At 44.1% G+C, this 15,016-nt stretch overlaps 1 protein-coding gene across 1 annotated transcript; it reads right to left on the bottom strand.

Annotated features, from left to right (window-relative positions):
* Positions 1-3,420: 3,420 nt before the first annotated feature.
* LOC113478250 (solute carrier family 22 member 2-like) lies at positions 3,421-14,793 on the bottom strand. Its single transcript, XM_026845281.1, has 11 exons — positions 13,394-14,793; positions 11,034-11,137; positions 9,848-10,002; positions 7,550-7,718; positions 6,746-6,860; positions 6,534-6,640; positions 6,211-6,425; positions 5,667-5,775; positions 5,179-5,291; positions 4,020-4,119; positions 3,421-3,521 (listed from the first exon to the last, which is right to left on the bottom strand). Exons 1-11 carry the CDS (start codon positions 13,802-13,804, stop codon positions 3,455-3,457), a joined length of 1,665 nt encoding a protein of 554 aa, XP_026701082.1. The 5' UTR covers positions 13,805-14,793; the 3' UTR covers positions 3,421-3,454.
* Between the last annotated feature and the right edge of the window lie 223 nt (positions 14,794-15,016).

Here is a 15,016-nt window from a genome sequence, read left to right as displayed (position 1 = left end):
TATTAGGCAAACTGGAAAATGGCTAGATATTAGGCAAGCTGAAAAAGGTGAAGAGGAGTCAGAGGCCGTGAAGCCTCAGGACATGGGAGGCTGCGTGCAACTACATCATTAGGGATCAGTGGTAGGGCAGGGGAAGAAAGCCCCACTGGGAGTGGCATGAAAAATAACAGGACACTGCCTTGCATATTAAAGCATATTCATGTTTGTGTTTACACTTGATTTTATTTCCTAATTCCATAAGTTTAGGTTTTTGCATGGCTGAACTCCAAAACAGCTGTAAGGGGTGAGGATTAAGTCAGGGGAGGAGGGAGGATGAGAAAAAAAAAAGGATATGGCTTCCCAAGTAAATCTCCCTCAAAAACATGCTAGAAAAAAACCTGCTGTAGTGGTTTTGAAGGTTAAAGGGTCCTCTCCACAGCCCTTGGACAGCATTTAAAATGTGATTCACATCTTATTCATCAACTTGTGTATATTTTCTGGATTTGGGTGCATCTCTTGACCAGTCCCAGTTCTGGGAAAAGGCCCAACTTCTTCATATTTTAAAACATTTCCAGAATGTAGGATGACACAGTGCCATACAGTAGGGATGGGATTGGAGCAAGTTGCACGTATAATGAAGCACATGAACTGTTTTGATTAGACAATAAGCAGGGGAGCTGGAAACGACATGAGCTTTGTGCTAGCCTGTAGGACATGATTTTCTGCCCATTCACGAACACGTACACAGAACAACACCTTGACAAAACAACCACGTTAAGACACAGCTTGCAGACAAGAAGCCTTAATGATTCTCTGATATACCAAGAGCCCGTGGTCACATTCAAGGGGATAAAATTAGCACTGGAGTCTCCAAATAGCAGCTACTCTGGCGTTGTGGTGTTTGGATGTTGATGCTGACAGAAACAGCAGAGGACAAGAGCAGCGCTTAGAAAGTGCTGTCCCAGACCACAACTGCAGCCAGGCTGTCCATCAGATGATGCCAGGGAGAAAACCAGAAACTTTTACAAAGTAGAGAGCAATTCTTTCCAAAACCTAGTTACTGCAGGTTAGTGGAGATGCTGAAACATGGAAATTTTATGTTCCCTTTAAGCACAGTCCTTATACAGTTCAGTTTTTTAGTAGTTGGGTGAGGGATGGGGTCTTCTTAAAAGGTCAGTCTCACTTTCATTAACCTGGACACAAGGCTGTCCAGGTGCTTCCTGAGTTGAGCCTTGAAGTTCTCCTTCCCAAGTTCCAGGGACAGCCCTGCCACTGAGGTGGTTACGCTCCAGCAGTCCCACAAGCAGACAAGCTTGAGTTGCTGTTAAGGGAATGGAATCTGGCAAACTATTGTTTTATCTTAGACAGCTTGTTTCATACCCTGGAGGAGATTCACTCCTACCAGGACAGAAAAGCTGTCTTGAGAGCAACCATGTGCAGCTGGACCAGGTTTGGTATGTTTCATTGACTGTCCAGCTCCAGGAAGCAATACATGAATGGACAAGGTCACCATCAAGGAAATCAATGAAGCACATTTGCCCTTGTGCTCATTAAGGTGCCACCAGAAGCAAAGGTCAATATAACTTGCAGGTGACTACAAAGTGAAGGCACTCCAGAGCCTGCCACCTCTGCAGCTCCTGCTGTGGCAGTAGCAGTGCTTATGGAAAGAAATACCAGTGTGACGGATAAGGGTCTTCAAAGTCAACTTCTGTAGTTACTCATTTATTCATCCCAGTATTTACTTTGCTTGACTTCTCGCTGCCTCCCCCATTTTCTTTCTGCAGAGTTTTCAACAGGTTTTGAATCAATGGACTATAATAAAGACAGCTGTTCTGACAGATTTCCTTTGATGCAGAGCAGAGATGTCTCTGCAACCACAGCAGGACACCAGCTCTACAGGACACATAATTACATCCCCACTGTCCCTCTTGACCATCTCAGGGCCAGTTTGTTCCCCTCTGACCCTGAAGCAAATACCAGTTTTGCAACTACCTGGGCCAAAGTCATGTCATTCCTTATCTCTTGGTATTCCCTACTCTTCCTAGACCAACCTCTGGCCCTGCTTTGCTGGACAACATGTTTCTCTGTCTCTGAGGCCTCACCAAAACACTGAACTTTAACTGGGGCTCAGGCCAGTTGAAAGTAAGGGCAAGGTCACTGTACTGCCACATAAGGAAGCAATTCTGGGGAATTTTACCCTGCCTGCAAGAGTCCAGCAACACTTTGGCTCAGCTGGGAGTTCTCTTCCTGCAGCTGATCATTAAAGAGCAGCAGTATCTTGCGTCTTGCTTACATCATCCTTATTGAAAACCAGCATTTTCCATCAGTGCTATGGACCAGCAACACAAAGAATGAAGGAGAGCCACAGTACCATGGTGCCCGTTTTCCTCTGCAATCACAGGTCTGTTATGATTGCTCAGTGGGATGGAAACGTGAAAGGTGACGGATACTTCCTGGCAGACCCAGTGTTGTCCCTTATGCCCCCTGAGGTACAGGACCCCATGCCAAATTCCTGGTCAGAGTCTTGCAGGTCCCAAAGCCTGAGTGTGGCTCACTCCAAAGGGGTGCCCCTGCAGAGCTGCTCCCTCCAAACACCTAGAGATGCAGTTCTGTTCTGACCCCAGTCCCATCCTAAGCCTCCAGTGGAGCAGCACTGTGGTGGGCTCTCAGCAACTTCCCTGGCGTCTGTAACACTTTTCCCTTGTCTGGAGTCTCAGTACATTGTTTTTAATAAAAATATGTTTATCTGTGTATGCACACATTTATAACTCTGTGGAGGCTTAGGAAAACAGTTTTGTACAAAAAGAAAGTTATAGATTATCCTCTATGAAGATGAAACTTAACTAGACAAGAAAATTTAGTGGTTACACATTGAAAACTGAACAAGGCTATTACCTTATGAAGAACTCTGGATCTATCTCCCATACACCCCTTTTCATGCTCTGGAGTTGACACATGCCCATCCTTGTGAGTCCGGGGATAGCAAATAAAATCCATATAGGCTACTATATAGGGATATGGACTCACATGATCACCATTAGACATAAGGGCTGGTTTAAAAAAAAAAAAAAAAAAGGTCTACACAAATCTGTTACAAGTTGTAACAAGATTGTAGGAGGTTGGTAGTCACCTCAATTCCACAACAAAAGTAAATCTCTGTTACATTATGTTGCCCTGTCATAAGACTAAATGAGAAAGTCAGACTTCATGGAGGCTTATAAAGTTTTGTTGGGATGGACCCCAAGTTAAGATCAGTCCCCATGTATGAAAATTTCCCAGCCTTAAAACATAAAATGCACAGAGAGGGAAGCAGCTATGCAGTGATGAGGACAATCCCCTCAGAAAACCCCAAACATTGTAAATAAAGGATAGTCAGACAAAAAAAGATACAAGACTTCTGAGAGAGTATTTATTCCAACTTGTCTTTCTATTCTAGTCCCGTAAAACAGACTGTCCAGTAAGAGTTATGCCTTCTTCAGTCATGTGCTACTTCTGATGTCTGGACGTGGAGATAGATTTTTTTGGCCTTTGGAGCACTTTGCCTGCAAGAATAGCAAGACATCAGCAGCAAACCAGAAATGAAGGTGTTCAGAGAGCACTTAACTTCAAGTACTTGCTCTGCCTTTTTCCCAAAGAAAGTGAGCATCTAATCCTCAAATCCTCTAGATTTTCTCTGACTCTTCAGTAGATACTTCACTCACCACACAAGTAGCTGCTATCAAGTCTGCCCTTTTTCTGTTCCACAATTAGTTGGGGTTTTAAGCACAAATAACTTTTATAATAGTGTTGCAGCAGTTTTGAGACTAGTGCAGTTATTCACAAGCCAGTAAAGACTTATGCTTCTTGTTTTCACATGCCTAGGTAGACAAGCAGTAAAGAGAGAGTCCAAAATCTCTCCAGCTAGAGTCTGGGAATTAACTGCAAATTTTTGGAAGCATAGGAGGCAGCCAAGTAGCTCCCGGGCTTCCCAAAGGAGCTATGGGCAGGGATTTTGCACAATTTCAAGTAAAAGTTGCTAAGAGTTCATCATTCTGACTCACCTGTGAAAGTTTTCAACATCTTCAACAGTCTCAGGCAAAACTCGCCCTTTAGTTTCAGGTAGAAGCAACACCAATCCACCCGCAATCAAACCAAGAACAGCTTCGAATCGAACAGATGCACAAAGAACTTGTTAGCATATACCAATTTCCAGTGTATACGCCACTTTCTTACTGCCTGACACAAAGGACTTGCAAATGGCATTTTATTTCATTCTTCATACAAGATGTGCACACCAAGGCTCTATACTGTTATACCACATCTGGCTGCCATGTGGAGACAGCAATAAGCCAAGATCAGTTGTTATGCACTGAACTAGGGCATCTCAGACTGGACAGAGAATCCTTCCTTTATAGAGGAAAGAACCCTTTCTAGTGTGAGAGTATGCCAGGAAACATACACAATTTTTCTGCTGTTCACATAAGATTATAAAATACATACAGAATGTATTATCTCCAATACAATGTGATTAACTTCTCCACTGATCATTTCTTTTACTCACTTTGAACATGTTTGGAGTCTATATTTTCAATCTACCAAGCACTCTTCTAAATGTCCTGTCTGTTGTAAACTGCATCTTGCCATTCAAGACATTTCTCTATAAATAGTGTGTTGATCTAAAGATTCAGAAAGGTCTTGCAGATCCTGACCTGAGAGTCCAGGTCACTAGTCTGCAAACACTCATCTTGTATTTATTTACCAACCTCTTTCCAAATAGCTGGAGGATAGCCAGTTAACAGACTGTCAGAAAAGCTGGTGTAACAGCCATGCTTGTACTCCATTAAATAGGCGATTATGTGAAATTCTAGGTTTTGGCTCCTGGACTGAATCAATATACCTCAGAGAAGAGCAGTAGTAATTCATCAGATTTGAATCCATCAAATATTAATCTCATCAAAACATTTTTCAGCCCTTTGCCATCTGTCAAACCTGTATTCACCTCTAACTTCCTTCAAAATGCAAGGAACAATAATAAGGGCAAAGGAGACATGAATGCATAAACAAGCTCCAGGTTGTTACAAACTAAAGGCTATGACTTGTATAGACAGGAAGGGGCTTCTGCTGAACTTGGAGCAACTGCTTCTGTGGCTTTTCTCACTCTTTGAAACTTGGGCCCCACTGCTGCACCCCAGGAGTGGCCAGCAAGGAGATGGCACTTACAGAAGACTATCAGTGGCAGATCATGCCAGACTTCCACCAGTCTGTAGACAATGAATGGGACAATGACTCCACCAATATCACACAAGGATGAGCAGACCATCACCCCAAGGTTCCTGGTTCAACAGCAAAGAGATCACATAAGCATCAGAGTACTGTAGATGGAAGGGGATAGATAACAACTATGACGCTTGCACAGGACAAATCCAAGCACTACATGGAACTTTAGATCCCTCATCTACCTTGGTTGCCTCCACTTTTCCTCTTGTTTCAGTCACATGAGTTTTCACCTGCCTTAAAGTACTTTTTTTTCTTTATTAAGCTACCTTTTTAATGCATTTTAATTGCAATCTACCTACTTTATGTTCAGCAGTACTTGTGTATTCTGAAGCATTTGAGGATAACTTGATTTAGCATAAGATGTAACATGCACCTTGGCCTCAACTGCTTGTTTCCAGGCCAAATGCCAATGGGGAGGAGGATACACATACCTGATGTATGTTGGATACAGTTCAGTGTTTACAAAGCAAACCATTTCAAAAGCCATTGTGATTCCCATTCTCCCGATGCAAGCAGCAATCACTTTTAGCCAATGTATATCTGCAGACAAAATGTGTTTAACATTTAAAATATGCCAGCGATTTAGCAAGTGTCAATCAGTACACCAGTGTTATTTTAGGGGGACCTCCAATCCCATGTTACTTAATGTTTCTAAGGGGTCTTGTTTTATCTGTGTGAATGAGGAAATAGGAACAGGCACCACCACATGAGCTGTGGCACAGGGACCACTCCAAAGCAGCATGGAGGACAAAGGTGCTTTGAGGTTTATTATTAGCCGGCCTAGAAGTCAACCTCATTTCACTTCTGCAGCATGAGAAGCACCACTAAAAATCAAGGAGGCAGCACTCGATGGTAGGCATGGGTTTGTAAACCTTTGGGGCTGGACCTCAAGGAAAGGGAGATGTGGGTGCTGTTCCCAGGGGGTCAAGCCAGGGCAGGAAGCCATCGGCACATGGCCTCACCCTGGTGACTCACCCTCTGGGATCAGGGCTGTGACAAGGCAGGCAGCCCCAGCCACCAGGTTTGATGCAGCCCAGGGGTAGCGCCGCCCGACACGGTCGATGGTGACAATGATGATGAAGGCAGCTGGAAATTCAACAAGTGCAGAATAGAGGAAATCCAGATACATGTTCCCAGCAGCTAGTCCCATGTGCATGATGAGCCCCTGGTAGAGGACAGAGCTTGTGAACCTAGAGAGAGAAGAGCATCCCGCCTCTGTTAGTCAGTCGAAGAACAGAGGTCTGTTTCCTACTGGATCCCTCAAAACCAGAAACAGCTCTCCAAAGTTATCTCCTTACCAGTTGTACATCAAAATGAATGTGTTTTTTCTCATTTGTGGTGTCCTGAGAAGGTCAATGAGTGAAGGACTCTGCTTTCCACCATATTCCTCTTCAAATTTAATATCCTGTGGAAGAGCCAGTACAAAGTACAGTAAGTTTTTACTGGGAGGAACTCATAGAAGGGACTATCATGACGTTTACTTACATGTACTGGCAAACCCTTAGCTCACCTCAAAATGGGAAGGCATCTTTTTCCGATTCTTTTTAGCTATATTACTGACAATTTTCATAGCTTTGTCATTTTTTCCTTGAGATATCAGCCACCTGGGAGACTCTGGGAGGCACCTACAACATGAGTGGATGCTATTATATACCAAAACATAAAGCCCACATAGTGTTCCCATGTATGGAGTCCCCTCAGGGAGCCATTTTCCAGTTGTGCCATCAAAGGTTAAGAAGTAAACAAGCTGGAATTGGTTTACCAATTCACAAATATGGAAAAAGCAAGGCAACGAATCTCTTTCTACTATTCCTAACTTCTTAACCCACCCAGACAATTTATCAAATCCAAAGCACTCAAACTGGAAAATATCAATCAAAAAGAGAGGAGAGAATCCAAATTAAAGATGAACCCACATGCCTTCTTTTTGGTTGGACCACAAAAAACTACAACTTTTTTCCTTAAAAGAACATGTTAAAAAAAAAAAAATCTGTTAGTTATGTTAGCATTCAACAATCTCTCAATAACCACCTCTTCAGTGTAGGATCTGCTAAATTATGTCAAAGCACTTATTTTCCTTCATGAAATGCTTCATGAAGCTAATATATGATATTAAACCACTCTCTCCCAGTGTTTTTCAAAGTGGTCTTTCTTTTAAACAGAAGTCAGTTTCCTATTTCCCTCTCCTTTTTGCTGCGTGCCTCCTCTTTGCACTAAGAGGTGTACATAACCAAAAAGCAGTGCCAAAACTCCCTGAGTATCAAGCCTTGGGAAGCCATAGAAGCTAGTTTTCAGGTCACGGGCAGAATTTTACCAGTAGTAGAGCAGGAAGAAGCAACTGGGCAGGGTGACAGTGAGCTGCAGCCACCGCCAGTGAGGGATGGCGTAAGCGATGGCATCAAAGATGAGGAGCCCAACGGAGAAGGCCGTCTGGTAGAGGATGCCCACTGTCCTCCGGTACTTTGGACCAACGACTTCTGTCACTGCAAACATGCACGGAGACAGGTGAATGACAGCTCAGCCATGACTGCTCAGCACAGCAGTAACTTGCTCTGCAGGGGGGCTGGAAGACCAATGCTGTGTTAGAGCCCTGAAGAAACTGTTTTGGTAATCCTGGGCTTCCTGGCATAAAGCCTCCAAACAAAAATCCCCTGGTGCTCCCAGAGGAAGGTTTGCTTTTCTGTCACCCTAACTCTCAGCAGAGGCGAAGACACGGCTTCTGCTCTTACACTGGCCTAAGGCATCCAGTACTGTCCTCTGCTGTAGAAATCTCGTGAGTAAATCAAATATCCCTCAAAGTGCATAGATGGATTTTGTTATAAAACCTAACACCAACCTACATAATGTCTCCAACCCAATAACAAAGCATCACATTTTGTTATCTAAATGCAGCTTTTCAGCCCACATCTCACTCCAACTATATAAGAAATGCTTGTACCACAGGATGGCACACAGCTTCCTGGTCAGGTTGGCTTCACAACTCATCTGCACTTTGCAACTGCACATCACAGGATAGACCTACAGGTTAAGTCTTGTTGATAGAGCTAAAAGTAACTATTCCAGCAGGCAGGCACAAGCACACTCACAATTTTGCATCTGAGTTTGTGCTTTCAAGAAAGCAAACTAATTAGAAGAAGAACAGAAAACAGTTATTCAGCACCTGAAGGAACGGCTGTGTTTTGGAGCCACGGATTAGCTAACACTGCTTGGCCAAATGATGCACAAAGACATCTCCTCAGGCTTGGTAGGACTGAGCCAAAACGCAGCTGAAGGGTAGACAAGTGTCCCAGGCGAGCACAAGAAGGTTGCTCTGTCTTTATACCCTTCCCTGGGCATATTGGCCACCCTTAGGAAGAAGTTACAAATTTAAAAGGGGCTTTGGGGCTAATTCTTGGTGACTTCTCTCTCATGAGAGAGTTTCAAGAACCCAGAAGTAAAAAGGTGCGACTGAGGAAAAATACTGGGATAGGGCAAATCGTTGTCCTATAGGGATTTCATGCTCTAAAATGGCATAAAGCTCCCCAAAAGAGGTGATGAAGATTTCATTTGTGCCAAGAAGATATTTAAGAGGCCAAGCAGGCATATGTACAGGATAGAATAACCATGTATTGTCAGAAGATGGTCTGGACTGTGGGCTAGATGTTTTTATTTTATTTATATCAGACATCTGGATAAATGGATTAACAATATGTCTCCACTAAAAGACGTAACATTTTAGAGTGTTATTTACATTTTTATCACCATCACAGTGACCTGGATCACTCCAAGCTACTCTGTACAGCCACCTGACATCCTAATCCAGGTAAGGCTCTGATGGGCAGCATTCAAGATATTTAATTTGCTGCTCAGGTGATTGTTTGGTATTGAGTTTTTTTGACAAGAGCTGGAACTCCATACCAGAGAAGCCCCAGGCAGCTCTATAATGCACCAGAAAGTTGAGATGGCCCCAACCCTTCTGCCACACAGCTGTGCTTCGCCACCAGACATGATCAGTGCAAGACGCTGGGAGAAGCACCAGCACAGCCGGGCTCCTCGCATTGCTCTGCAGTCCCCCAGGTTGGCCTCCACTCAGACAAGCGCGCAGATACCCAAACAGCATGTCTTTCTCTGAGCAAGTACATGCTGTTCTTCTGTTATTTTTAGGCTGTAAAGCCTCTGTTTGCCCTTTAATGCTCTTTGTGTCATAAAAATGCCTCCAATTTTCTCCACCCTCTGCCTGCTTTTTTAATGGCTCCTCTGTCATCACCCTGTCTGTGACTGGGCTGGAGCGGCTGCAGTCTGCCCTGGCACCGCCACCTTCCCCAGCCAATGCTAAGGGGAAGGAGAGGAACACCAGGGGACCAGATCTGCAAAGGGGAACTGTACCATAGGGAAAAGCCTGTTTTGAGGTAACAGCCCCAATATCCCACTGCTTGCTTGAGGTTTGAAGGCTACCATCATTAGGGACAAGCAACAGTGTTTTAAAAATATTCCAAAAAGTCAGAGGGAGAAAACTTGATAAAACACCATGGGAGGCATTTTTTAAATGGCTTTTGTTTATTGTTTTGTTTGGGTTTTATTTCTCTCCATCTTCTGCAGCCAGTCTCACTCCTGGGAAAAGGTCTGAACTCACCCAGGATGTAGCCTGCAGTCCAGCAGCCCTTGCTGACCAGCCCTTGCAAGAAGCGGAGGATGACTATCCATAGATAAGTGGGCACAAAGACCAGAAGGATTCCACAGACAACGTTTGCAAGAATTGTATTTAAGAGGCAAAATTTACGGCCAAACCTGTATTTGAAGATAATACAAATAAAGCAAAACACTAGTCATGAAAACATTGGCTTTTTAGAGTAATAAGAGCTTTGTGTATTTTTGGAAAAAAATCCAAGTTTACTATACAAAGGATAGACGCATACTGACTTATTCTTAGCCCATCACTAATCTGCTTTTCAACTTCCTGAAAAAAATTACTGTGCCAAATGCTCTGCAATTCCACAAAGGCTTTCAGGCTTCTCAGAGTAAGAAAAATTTCCCAAGTTAAAGGGCAGCAATAGTCCCATATTTACATATATTTGGACTTTGACTGTTATCTCTGAATTTCAGAACAGGCATTTTAGTAATTTAGTTTTTATAATGCAGTGAAAGTATGGATTAATATTATGAGTCTGATAATTCTGCATTACCAGAGTAACAGATTTATATACCCCAATCTTAATCCCCCAATATCTTGTATGTCTAGATCTTGCTGTGAGTGGGCTACATTTCACAGCTGGATCAGCTCAGAGCCTGCTGTACTAACAGTCTCTTGGCAGGAGGGGAAAAAGGGCTTTCAAATGCCAGCATTTGTTTCTTTTTAACTCTGACCACAGGCAGCTGTTTCTGCTGGCTCTGAACAGGGGTGCCAAAGATGCCAGGACACAGGGATTTCTGAACTGGCACTCCTGCTTATCTACCTGGCAATCTCTGTGACTACTATTTCAAAGTTTCTCCAGAGGAAGCAAAGTGTTTCCAGGCTCTAAACCAGCATTTCCTGGCTTTGGTTAACACCCTCAGGCTCTGGTGTGACACAGTAGAGAGTATGGGGCATACAGTCCTAAAATAGCCCTCATGGGCTCTGCAGGACTCACAAGTCACCAGGTATGACTTAAGAGACAGAGTACTCCCTCCTAATACTGTGACTGAACACCCAGGTTGCTGCCCTTATTTTGAAAAGAGCAGAGATGATAGAAGTTGCACAACTTTTCTCTGCCTTTACCTAAGCTCAGCTGCTGAACACTGATAAGGGAGGTCAGAGGGTTTTACTGTCAGCCCACACGTACCTGTCTGCTATGTAGCCAATGTTTATGGAGCCAATAAAAAATCCAGCATTCACAGAAGACTGAAAGAGGTCCAGCTTCCAGGAGTCTTCACACACCAGGTTAAACTAAAAGAGCAACCACAGTTAAAGCAAAAGAGTGTAATGAGGAGCTGGCTCACATCCACAAGTCTCCTTCTAATCAGTTAAAGATTTAAACTTGTTTCTGGGTCAGTGCCTGTTTTATCAGCACCCAGAAACCCTACTGGCTTAATTAAGTGTCCAACAGTAAAACCAGGATGAAGCCCTTGAGCAGTTTCCTGGTATTTCCCATTCATGTCTCTTCTCTTGTTACTGGAAAGAACATACATAACTGACCTGTCAAAATCAGGACTCTAATTCATGTTAGGCCTTGTTGATGAAATCATCATGGACCTGATGATCATCCTGGGCTTTTCAAACATCTTTTTTTTTTTGTGGCTGATGGTGAACATGTCTCAGCAGTTCTGGCTGCCGCATACCCTCACATGCCACAGTAGTCCCTGCAGACCTCTCAGGACTAAGGGGGATTCCTTCACTAAATGATGCTTGCAGAAGCCAGCTTCATCTTGCTTCCCATGGACCACCAGCTCCCCGAAGGAGGGTGGGAAGATATATTTGCATCTGCCCCTGAGGCCACAGCATCTTCTCTCTGCTCTGGCTTTTTGCTCAACTAAATTGTCCTACAGCCTAACGTGTCTGAAGACCAGGTATTTTGTATCCAGGGACAAGCTTTATACCACATGGGTACGCATCTGGTCTTAGTTACCTTACTTAAGTAGATATACATAAAAGCTACTGGAGAACAAGTTATCTCAAAAAGCTGTCCTAAATATGACTGAGAATCCATTCCCATTCTACTGGTAGCTAGGTTTATCTAAAGCTATGCATCTTTAATCAACATAAAACCAGATATTCCTCCTGATGCTTTGTGGGGCTTCCCACGAGGAAATTCTTCCATGTGTAAATGTTTCCTTCAAGCAAAGTTATATGCTTTACTTTGTGCTATCCTTTGCCTTGCTTAGCTGCCAGAAACCTTGCCTTGCTTAGCTGCCATAACAGAGCCTGAAAGCCTTCACAGAAACAGTCACATCCAGAAGCAAAATACATTGCCAAAACGCACAGAGGCATATGACATTTCTGATCATCCTGTGGAAGAAGTGGCCCGCGGGCCTGGCCTTGCACCACCTTCAGAAGAAAAGGAAAGATGATTGATGTGAGAGCGTGACTGCACAAATCCACACAGACTTCAAGTTTTCAGCTTCCCGCAGTCTCAAGAGATCATGGTAGGGGCATCTGGATCACAGAATCTGTCAAGCCTTTTGCAATAGACATGCCCACTACTCTGCTGCTTTGTAGAAGTCCTGGGTCACCCTCCATTTGAGGTGTCTCACTTCCTCACTTCAATATCACGCAGTCCATACTTCACTGAAAGAAGTACACTTAACAGTACACTGCCTAAAATTTAGCTCCAACCTCTTACAAAACTGTAAATGCTGAAGCTGCTAGAGCAGAGAATTTACCTGCTCGTGTGTGTGTGTGTGTGTGTGTGTGTGTGTGTGTGTGTGTGTAGACATACGGGGGAAAGAATCCTGACCTCCACCATCTCTAAAAATTTGGTGGAACTTTCTATGACAAAATCAAGTTTGTCACCCTAGACACTGATTTGGTTTTAAAGTTAAGGCACCTAAAATCCTAAAGTACCCTAGGTAGATTAAATACCATTTTCAGTTTATTCACATGTCTTCTGAGAACACAGAAGATTTATTCTTGAATTTATTCCTGAATTAAGCTACTTAACTGTAGGAGGTGATTACCTTTTCCCCCACCCATAGTCATTCAATCATATTTGAAACAAACTTTAAAAGATTTTCTTCATTAAAAAAAAGAAAAGGTGTCAAGACCTTCACATCTGGGCACAGATCCCAGAAAGATAGGGAGGATTGTGCAGCATGCCTGCTCAGGGATCAGCTGGTTTTGTTTGCAGCACTGCAAGCTGCTGCTCCCTCACAGGCACTGTTTACACACCTCCACCAACTGGACCTCTCATGTGACAGGAGTTTCATTCAGAACTGGACTTTATCTACCTAGGGATTTATTTGCTGAAATATGCTTTGCTCCCCAGCTGGAGATATAAGCCTCCTGAGCAGACACGGCAACGCTTCACAGCAAGGACAGAGGGAAGACAATTTGCAAAGCGCTCTGTGCAAGTTCACAGCAAGAGGATCCCCTTGTCCAGGTAAGCAGGTGTCATTTTAACACAGCCTAAGCTACACCAACCCTCTCCCATGTCCCTCAGCTTGCCATTAACTGAGGGGGCAAGGGAAGGGGGATATTTGTTTGTACCTCGGTCACGAGAGATGTCCCTGGGGTGTCGTAGACCCATCCATCCCGGCAGGGACCAAGGGGGACGGCGCTCCAGTTGCCCATGAAGCTGCCGAGGGGGTTGGTGCAGCTGACACCCGTCGTGTTCCAGTCCACCTCATACCTCCTGCAGCGGCTGCTGAAACCGGCCCCATGGCCACCCCACTCGGGAACCGTGTAATTCAGCTGCTCCTCCAGACTCCAGCCACACCGCTGGCTCAGCTCAGCCACGCCGGGACTGAAGCAGCGATGCTCGGGGATGAACCCGAAGAAGACAACTCCCACATACACCGGGGTGAAGGCAGCAGAAAGCAAACACAAGACAAAGAAGGTTTGCTTCTGGAACCTGTCAAATTCTCCAACATTCTCCAAAATGTCATCTAGTGTTGGCATTTTGGCATCAAAACCAGCCCAAAAACCTCATCTAGGTCTTCTCTGAAGCACTGATATATTTAGTTGGCAGCAAAGCTATTTAAGTAACAAAGACATTTGACCAAAAGTCAAGACTAACTCCATAAATTATTAAACTACATGTTGCAAGCTTTATTTTTTAGGTTTCATTTCAAATCAGACCTTTATTCACCCAAGAAGAATTTGCATTTAACCCCTAATCAGAGCACGTATGTTGCTTTTCTCCAGAAGAGCCACTTTAGGGGTTTTTTATATTAGCCAAATCAGCTCCTCAAAGACACATTTTAAGGAGCAAGCATAGATGAAAAATTCCACCAACATGCAAACAAATGAAAAGTTTAGTGTAGCAGTTGTTGGGCACTACATGCGAACAAGGCTGATCAGCCAGGTTCTATAAAGAATAGGTAAGTACACCGTGAAACAGAAGTGTCTTTGCATTGAGCCATATAATGGTAAAAGAACAGCTCTTCCGCACACTCCAGTATCATGTATGTCTCACCCCTGCAGCCACCCTCACTTTCCACACTCCTCTATTTCCAAGGAAAACCTCTCCCACCTACATCAGGGAACACAGTTTTCACCTGACCACATTTTTGCAGTGATACAAAAGTTAAAAGCATTCACTAAGGAATTACACACTGGGAATAACTTTGGAAAGCCATAATATAAAATACACACAGCCAAAACAGCTCTTTCTTACCGTAGGTGACCTGTAAGGCCTTAGGTAGAACGCATTGTGAAGCAAGCCCAAAAAGAGCCAATTATCTCAGGCTCCAATAATACTTCATGCTGTCTATGGATAGACACTTGCTACTCCAACACCTTTGGCTGACAAGAGCTGCTTCCATCAGAAAGAAAAGTGAAGATGACATTTAAAAGATGGACCACTCTGTTGATCACTCTACAGAAACACCTGGACAGGCTGAAGCAATGGGCTGAGGCCAACTGCAGGAGTTTCCATCAGGCCAAATGCCGGGGGCTGCCCTTGGGCCACAACAACCCCCAGCAGCGCTACAGGCTTGGGGAGGAGTGGCTGGAGAGCTGCCAGTCAGAGAGGGACCTGGGGGTGTGATTGACAGCCGGCTGAACAGGAGCCAGCAGTGTGCCCAGGGGGCCAAGAAGGCCAATGACATCCTGGCTTGTGTCAGCAATAGCGTGGCCAGCAGGGACAGGGAAGGGATCTGACCCCTGTAC

This window comes from Athene cunicularia, assembly GCF_003259725.1.
Source record: "Athene cunicularia isolate RWA chromosome 3 unlocalized genomic scaffold, athCun1 chr3_part1, whole genome shotgun sequence".
Taxonomy (NCBI): domain Eukaryota; kingdom Metazoa; phylum Chordata; class Aves; order Strigiformes; family Strigidae; genus Athene; species Athene cunicularia.
This window is presented reverse-complemented; position numbering and strand designations above follow the sequence as displayed.

What these genes read in the sequence shown, in the direction of transcription:
- LOC113478250 (XM_026845281.1), bottom strand. Translation starts at nt 13,804, where the DNA reads ATGCCAACACTAGATGACATTTTGGAGAATGTTGGAGAATTTGACAGG. An exon ending in GGACATCTCTCGTGACCGAG is followed by an intron (nt 11,138 to 13,393) that starts GTACAAACAAAT and finishes TTGCTCTTTTAG; the next exon opens with TTTAACCTGGTGTGTGAAGA. An exon ending in ATTGGCTACATAGCAGACAG is followed by an intron (nt 10,003 to 11,033) that starts GTACGTGTGGGC and finishes CTTCAAATACAG; the next exon opens with GTTTGGCCGTAAATTTTGCC.